Below are 8801 nucleotides of genomic sequence, written 5' to 3' on the forward strand. Positions count from 1 at the left end.
TCCCTTGGCTCGTTTCAATGTTTCGTGCTCGCCAAATTGTCGCAGTTTTCCGTTGCTCCGGCTCCCGCCGCGTGGAGTATACCACTTTTGTCCCCGGTAGTGCACCTGACGGCGTAACATCTAAATAGGTTTTCCTTAGCGACATATAGCCCATTCGTTCAGTCGCTGGGCCGGCCAGTGTTCATTGAAGAAAATATAAATTCTGGCAGCCTTCTTCTTCGCATATTTCTCGCTGCAGTGGCCATGACGTCAAACAACAAGATGCGGGGTAACTGCTCCAAGTACGCAGTGGACGAAGAGGCGGTCGAGGTCCAAAATGCACGCACTAGGATCCCAGACAATAGCGTGCCCCTGGTGATCCGCTCGACGGACCCCGGCGCTACACCACGTGACCTGAACAGCAGGTACATCGGGCGCACACTTAAGGAGGTGGCAGGCGAGAAACCCGTCACCGCTTGGTTCTCCAACCAAGGCAACCTCGTCGTTTACGTCAAGAGCACTGAAGCCTTCAACCGCCTCAAGAAAGTCACCTCCATATCGGGCATCCCGGTCAAGGTGTTGCAACATTCCTCTTTATTGCGTCCGACTACACCGCCATTCACTTTAAAACAGTTGCAATCCCTCATTTTCCGTAAGGACGTCATGACTTTAAATCGACTAACGGGAAAATGTTTATGTCCAATTTTTTCTACTTGTCATCGTAGCGAGATAGAGCCAGATAATCAATTTTTACTGACGACAAAATTTACCGGGAGCACTTAAAGAACTTAGATGCGAGCAATGCGAAAGCTTTGGAATTCTATTTAAATTCAGTTCAATTTATATAACACCCCTATTCTAATTATATCCTATTCCTTTGTAGTTGGTGCAGTTGTATGTATCAGTACTATTACTGGTTAACATTTCGTATTTTCCCGCCTTCTATGAAGTCACACCATTTCGAGCAATCGCGAGTTTTATAATGCTGCCACTTTTTGGTTGACGCCGAGTTTTCGTGTCGGTGAGCCATGAAATTCTTTCTCATTAATAACCAGATCACGTTGTCACCAGCATCCCTTGTCTGGTGCTACATACATAACTGTACCGCATTCTTTCATGCGTTAGTATCATGTGTCTTTCAGCGCATGTGCTGTACATATTAATGCATGCATGCACTCTTAGGCTTGCATGACAGAATTTTCACTTTCTTCTTGCATCCACAATGCAGAACGCATTTGGATCTAAACTGGATGACAATAACCACCACCTGTGCTCTTAAAGGGAAGCACAGTGTACTCGTGTAGTCTACAGTGCACACGCGGCAACGTAAGCTGGACGGTTGGTTATCCATGGCTATCGAGGCGGCCTTGGAAGAGTATGATGATGAAGAAGAGGAAGATGTAGTAGACAAAGAAAAGGACAGCTTCGAGAGACTGTTGTTGTTATGAGGACAACAACAACAATACTACACATCTGTTTGAATGTGCAAAGCACCCTAGCAGCCGGCCAATCACCCGCTGTGGGTATGTGCCACTACAACAGACAGAGAGAGAGAGAAATAAACGGAAAGGCAGGGAGGTTAACCAGACGATGCCCAGTAGGCTACCCGACACTTGGGGAGGGGAACAAAGGGAAAAAAAGGAAAAGGAGCGGCAATGAAATTAGTTTTTCAAGTGTCCATCGACCACTATGTCAAGGGGACAGAGGGCGCGCACTAAAAACTTAAAGATTATAGACGGGAATACAACCCCGAGTCCTTTAAAAATTTCAGGAGCGCTTTCACCGCTATCCTCTGTGAGGAAGGTTGGGTCCAAGGCCTCAGAACACTTGACTCTGTTAGAGGACGCGAGTCCAAGCGCTTGTACAGAGGACAACTATAGGGCCGCCGCGGTGGCTCAGTGGTTATGGTGCTCGGCTGCTGACCCGAAAGACGCGGGTTCGATCCCGGCCGCGGCGGTTGAATTTATTTGGGGAAGAAATTCTAGAGGCCCGTGTACTGTGCGATGTCAGTGCACGTTAAAGAACCCCAGGTGGTCGAAATTTCTGGAGCCCTCCACTACGGCGTCTCTCATAGCCTTAGTCGCTTTGCGACGTTAAACCCCATAAGCCAAACCAAACCAAACCAGAGGACAACTATAGAGCTTCTATGTGGACAGTCGGTGGGAACGCATTTCCGCAAAACAGCTGCAGGCCGCATTTCGAGTGTGTTTCTGACAATCCTTTCTTTCCTGCTACAACCCCTGAAAAAGAAATAAATTTTGCCCAACTCTGGAATACGCAAGTGCTCGAACTGACCGAACTTCGAACGCAGGCAGAGTTGCCCCGCTGGTTCAGTCGGCACGCGGGCAAGATCAGGAATGTGCCGGCGCGCTTCAGCGAGAAGCGCCTGCTCCAGATGCTCGCGGAGCAGGGAGTCATCCACGTCCGCCGGCAGTTGGCCCACTCGCAGCGGAGGGACGGCACGGTCCGCGTCGAGGACACGAATCACGTGGTGCTCCACTTCGGCCCCGATCGCCCGAGGCCCAGGCAGGTCAAGCTCGGGTTCCAGCTGTACAACGTACGCTCTATTTTCGTGCTTCTATAGTAGGATACAACTTGAGTCTGCGGTGAAGCTCCGCCCACATTCAGGACCACCCTGCAGAGTTCCTCTGCGACGAAAAAGTAGTCCGTTGTTGAAACTTTTCTTGTATACCTAAATAAGAAGCTTATGACAAGAAAAAAAAGGATAAGCTCTGGAGTTTTGGTACCTGGCTTGTTTAAGATAGTCCAACATCAAAAACCTGACTTGGTTTACTGTTACGATCGGCCGCCGAAGTAATACAGAACGGCGCGGTCCGTGGCCCAATGTTAGAAACAGGTTTTTTTTTTTTAGTTGCATGATACTATGTAGTCGGGTACAGTTAAGTCTGCAGTGAAGCTCCGCCCACATTCAGCCTCCACGTACAGAATTCCTCCACGACTAAAAAGTAGACCGCTGCTTATCACAAGAAAAAAATTATGATCTCTATAATTTTGACACATGGATTGTTCGACATAGTCAAACATTAAAAAGCTTATTTCGTTTACTGTTGCGATTGGCCAGCGAAGTAATACAAGACGCCGTAGACCGCGGCCCAGTGTTAACAACTGTTGTTTTACTATAGCATATATGCCAAATGCCGCTGATACTTGCCTCTTTTTAGCAGCGGTAAGAAAAGAGGAGAAAAGCCTCATTTCAGTGAATTTAAAGGAGGTTGAGGGAGGTTCTAGCGCACTTGTCGAGTGGATGATGATGATGATGATGATGATGATGATGATGAAAGCATTCAATAAAAAGCTTTGCGTCCCCCGAACAAGGAGTGGCCCTTAGTCCAGATCTCAAACGGCCTTAGGTGTTCAGCTGCGCCCGGTGAATCATCGTGTCGATGTAAGCAGGCGTGTAGAGAGTCTTTTCTTGTGGTAGGGGTACAAAACATATTCTGTCAGCTAGTAGGTGTTCAGGGCAGAAGTCAAACGACAACACTGCTTCAAGGGTTGAGGGTGGGCTCAATTTAGTGGATGGTGGGGTATTCAATCACTGCCTGCCCATGGTTACGTGGATTGTCTGAAATCACCGAGTCCCAACCATACACTTTCTTACTACAAAAAGTGTTGCGATTAAGAGTTCATTTGCAGTCCATCTTAACCTGGAGCTAACACAATAACCTGATTCTGTCATCTGAGTCGCCTCGGTGGCTCAGTGGTTATGGTACTCGGCTGATCCGAAATACGCGGGTTCGGTTCCTATCGCGGCGGCCGAATTTCAATGACGGCGAAATGTTATAGAGCCCCGTGTACTGTGCGATGTTAGTGCACGTTAAAGAACCCCAGGTGGTCGAAATTACCCGGAGCCCTCCACTACGGCGTCACTGCCTGAGTCGCCTTGGGACGTTAAACTCTAATTATATAACCAATCATTCTGTCATCTGTAACCGTTCTCTTGGCTTCCTGAAACCTAACCTTCGTCATGCTTCTACGCAGTTATGAAAACTTGAATATGCATACGTGCATAATCCGACCTAAACTTGAATACGCATCAGCATATGGAACTCAGGTCAAGCTTACGCCATGGACGACATCGAATCCCTGCGGAACAGTGTTGATCGCTTCATTTTTTTTTTCAAGTTACGTTACACTAGCGCCACGGCGTTAAAAGGTAAGGCTGAATTAGAGGACCTTTCCCATCGTCGCAATCTTGCTCTCGTATCTCCTCCACAAAATTAATCATGAACCGTTGCTTCAAGACTTTCTTGTAACACCTTCTTCGGTATTCCCACACCGTGATCATCCATTCATCGTCAAACGCATTACATTCCACCCTTCTGCTTTCGCAAGTCATCCACAACTCGAACAATTATTGACCGCAATCGGCTGCCCTGTAACATTGCAACTGAATTGAAGATAAGCAGATTTAGAAGAACTTTAAAAAAGTGTTACTGGTGTGTAGTTTTTCTGGCCCTTCTATTTTCATTAGCCGTTATTTCACATTTACTATGTTAGCTCCTTATCAGACTATTTTTATTTTGCTTTCTTACATTGTCGGCACCTTTGAACCCCCTTTTTGCAATACCCTCATCTAAATGCCCTTAGGGAGTAAGTAAATTAATAATGAATAAATTGAAATGATGTCGTTGCGCATGTCCTGACTCTGTTCCTAGTGCCTGTACAGCGCCGCGAACTCAAAAATTATGCGATAAAACACTATCCCACTCCTGTGATAACGAGCCTATTGAGACTAGCCATGGTCGGTAGCCCAGTATAGCCCGGCACACGGTGGTGTAAGTTCCAATAGGCAGAGAAGCACAAAGGGTACCAGAGCACACGCGGATTGGATCCAGTAACAAAAGGCGCAGACCTTGAGCACTATGTACAGCCTTTGTCATAAGTGCCCGTGCGACAGAGTTCGCTGCTGAGCTTTGTAGCAAGGGCAGACGAAACCTTCGAAGTTCCAAAAACGTAGATAATGAGCTAGCCTCTCATCATTGCTTTGCTCCGAAGCTTCCATTCGACAATAAGTGGCCTGTGCCAGTCCTCTAGAGCGTACCCCGCGAGCCAGACGCTTCGGACAAAAACAGTACTTGTTTTTCCATCTTTATCTCTCCTCCTTTACTCCCTATCCTTAAACGTACCGTATATTGCCGTGCATAAGTCGACGTTTTTTTCTTAAAATGTCCTTCCAACGTTGGGGGGTGGACTTACAATCGGAATCCGATTATAAGGCAGTCTTAAAGTCGGCCTATATGCGGGGTCAAAAGTACTTTCGACCACGTCACGGATAATATCACGCCCCGTGCGCTCGTAATTCCATAATAGCTGTCAGACACTATGCGAAACTGGATATGCTTAAAAAAACTTGAATTTAATTGAGATTTGCACCAAAGGTTTGTTTCAATACGATAGCAACTTCTTATCGACAAACCACCAGCGGCAGCAGTGGCTCATAAGATGATGACCGCGACTGTGTCCTCACAAGCGACGAGTCAGAAATGCCTCGTGAATGAATAAATGTTTCTTTATGACTCGGCCTTCTGAAAAACATTTTGGGCGAGCTACGACCGCAGGGTGCGGCAGCGTCGACCTAAATTCGGAGTCCAACTTTTTTTGCCCAAGGCGGGTCGCGAGTTGGGGGGTCGACTTATAATCACAAGCGACTTATAATCGGCAATATACGGTACGTATCTGCTTAAAGGAGACGGCAGGGAAACGAGGAACAGGAGGCATAACTTCAAACCGTTCCTGCAACCCTTCTCCCACGGCGCGGTTCAGGTGCTCGCCCAGAGTGACTTTTGCTTATTTATTTATTTATTTTTCTTTGTACATACGGCGGTCTTCATTCAAGACCTTAGCAGGGTGGGTACATGTACATAATTTCGCATACACAAAGGCAAAACAATATCAGTACATTATTGCAGGTGCTCTTCAAAAGATTTTAATGATTTCTGCGTGACTGCGTCGTCAGTGAGGTTATTCAAGTCAATTATAGTTCCTGGGAAGAGTACTTCAAAGAATTAATTCTTGAGTTTAGGGGCAACATAGTTCTCTGATGTCGTTGTCTTGTTTTACAACCTGTCGAAAAATAAAGATACCAGAGGTGTTAATATTGTAATGTCCTGTTAGTAACTGAAAAAAAGAATTTTAACCTACATATGCAATGTCTCTCACTTATTGACGGGAAGCCACATTGTCGAATCAATTCAGTGATAGAAACACGACCATATTTATTGAATATCAACCTTGCTGCTTTCCAGTGAATGCGTTCCAGTTTGTTGATATTCGATGCAGTGAACGGGTCCCAAACTACCCGCCGCGGTGGCTCAGTGGTAAGGAGCCCGTCTACTGAGCCGGAGTACCTGGGTTCGAACCCGACCGCGCCGGCCGCGTTTCGATGGAGGCGAAACGCAAGAGGCATCCGTGTGCTGTGCGATGTCAGTGCACGTTAAAGATCCCCAGGTGGTCGAAATTATTCCGGAGACCTCCACTACGGCACCTCTTTCTCTCTTTCTTCTTTCACTCCCACCTTCCTCCCTTCCCTTAAGGCGCGGTTCAGGTGTCCGCCGAGATATGTGTGACAGACACTGCGCCATTTCCTTTCCTAAAAAAAACTAACCAACCAACCGACCCAAACTATGACTGCACATTGTAGTGCTGGGCGGATTATGGTGCTATATGCAAGAGATCGTACAGTTGGTGTTGCTGATTTTAAAGATCTGAGAAAAAAAAATAGATTTACACCATCTTTCCTTTCTTCTTATCGTTCCCTTCCTCGTTATCTATTTCGCAAGTCCCCTTCTTCAAACTTCATGGTCCACCCCACCAACCCACCCCAACTGCAGGTACACTACTACTTGCCAGCTCCCGTGCAATGCTCCAAGTGCCAGGCATTCTACCACGTGGCCAGGGCGTGCACCAACGAGCACCGGTGCAAGATCTGCGCCGGACCGCACAGCTACCGCGTCTGCACCGAGAGGGACCGGGTGCGGTGCGCCAACTGCGAAGGCGAGCACACGGCCACGTTCGCCGCATGCCCGGCCAAGCTGCGAGAGGTCAAGCGCATGGCGAGGCAGCGGGAAGAAAGGGAACGACGCAAGGAGCCACAACTGCGAGACCAAGCGCGGGAGGCCGAGAAGCTCAACAACTCCCAGTACAGCCGGTACTTTTACTTCGATTAATAAAATCCTGAAGATTCCATTGGGTTTCCGGCGTCTTGTTGTTCGCACTCAGAAAAGGCTTCCGGGCTAGTCGACTCCGTGCCTGCATTGGCCTGCAACAATTGATACATTACGACCTTCGTTTATAATAAGGGAGTAATTACAAATCATATTCAATATTACAAATCTACTCCACCTTGGGGGATTCCCCTAAACATTTGACCTACACTGTTCCCACTTCGAGTTACTGATCAATTCGCTCTCGCCCTACCATAAGCTTGCCGTCCCGGTTAGCTCAATTGGTAGAGCGACTGCTCCGGTGAAGCGGTGGTCCCTGGTTCGAACCCCGGACCAGGACGAATTTTTCTTTAACTGCGAAGTTTCTGAGAAAACTGTACAGCTTTCCTTTGTAGCCGCATGGCTGCGCTCGGGTATGTCAATGAGTAATTACTCCCTTATTTCAAATCTACTCCACCTTGGGGGATTCCCCTAAACATTTGACCGACCTTCGTTTATGCAGCACAGCACCTTTTCCTTACCCTTCTCTAATGGGAGTTCCTATGGCATGTTGTTGTTGTTGGCCTGTGCAGAAATTAATCGTTCCTTGAAAGGGAGACTGGTTGGGGTCTTTTACAGACCCCAACAAACGATGGAATCCTTGTCATTTAAAGGAGTTCTGAAAAACTGCCGGGAGGCACTTACGTCTGCTTACATGCTATGAATGCAAAAGCATTGTGCACTGTTGCTGTTTCCGTAGGCGCGTTTGTGGTTTGTTCGTTTGTGTCACTTAGTTCGCGTTGGTCACCAAATCGCACACCACTCGGAGCTCCATGGGAGCTGCACGGCCCATATGTGCAGAATTGGTAATTCTAGATGGCTGCGAGTCCTCATACCCTTACGAGCGTAGTGGCGCAGCGGTTAAGCGACGCGCGTCTGCACTACTGAACTGATACAGGCAACCGTAGGGATTGTGCGACCCATGTTTCTGTTCCCCAGCGACTTACTGCGAAGCTGGCGAGACGCTCTTCCGAATAGCCGAGCTTCCTATATTGGCCGAGCTTGGGCGACGATCCACCGAACTTGCCCGAGGAGGAGGAGGTAGAAGAGGAAAGGCAGGGAGGTTAACCGGAAGAATAATCCGTTTGCTACCCTACACGGGGGAAAAGGGGTGAGGGGATAAAAAATGAAAGAGAAAAGAGAGTAGCAGAAAAGTGAAATCACTCTGGAAAATCAGCGTTCTTTGAAGTCACAGCCCATCGTGCAGGCCAGAAGTTCGCAAGAAGCGGAGCAGTGCCGAGCTTAGCCGAGTTGGTATCCGAGCTTACCCGAGCTTCCTCCTATTGGCTGCAGCTTGCGCGGCGCTCCTCCGATCTTACCCGAGTTTGCCTGAGTTACTACCGCGTAAATTGGATAAGTGAGGGTAAGTGTCCACACTTTCTGTTAACACTTTCCGTGGACGTCATAATAAAGTTGCGGTATGCCTGGGATGTTAAACGACGCCGGTTCATGAATATCTTCCAGCAAGAAATTTTCATGCGTTTGTTAGAAGCTGAGTGATTTGCAGTCAAACTTTTGAATTTCAGCGTCTTGGCGCTTTTCCTCCTCCTCTCATCACTTTTCGCACGCTGGAAGGTCGGCGCCCCTCCTGAGGGGCAG

At 47.9% G+C, this 8801-nt stretch overlaps 1 protein-coding gene across 1 annotated transcript; it reads left to right on the plus strand.

Moving 5' to 3' along the window:
- Positions 1 to 7166, plus strand: LOC149336476 (uncharacterized). Its single transcript, XM_089552923.1, has 3 exons — positions 1 to 555; positions 2291 to 2536; positions 6831 to 7166. The coding sequence occupies exons 1-3, from the start codon at positions 244 to 246 to the stop codon at positions 7164 to 7166; spliced, it is 894 nt and encodes a 297-aa protein (XP_089409049.1). The 5' UTR covers positions 1 to 243.
- Positions 7167 to 8801: the final 1635 nt, after the last annotated feature.

This window comes from Amblyomma mixtum, chromosome 7 (genome assembly GCF_055824585.1).
Source record: "Amblyomma mixtum isolate Tamu chromosome 7, ASM5582458v1, whole genome shotgun sequence".
In the NCBI taxonomy this organism is placed as follows: Eukaryota; Metazoa; Arthropoda; class Arachnida; order Ixodida; family Ixodidae; genus Amblyomma; species Amblyomma mixtum.

Coding starts and splice junctions, on each gene's coding strand:
- LOC149336476 (XM_089552923.1), top strand. CDS start 244: ATGACGTCAAACAACAAGATGCGGGGTAACTGCTCCAAGTACGCAGTG. Junction 556..2,290: donor TATCGGGCATCCCGGTCAAG/GTGTTGCAACAT, acceptor CTTCGAACGCAG/GCAGAGTTGCCCCGCTGGTT. Junction 2,537..6,830: donor TCGGGTTCCAGCTGTACAAC/GTACGCTCTATT, acceptor CCCCAACTGCAG/GTACACTACTACTTGCCAGC.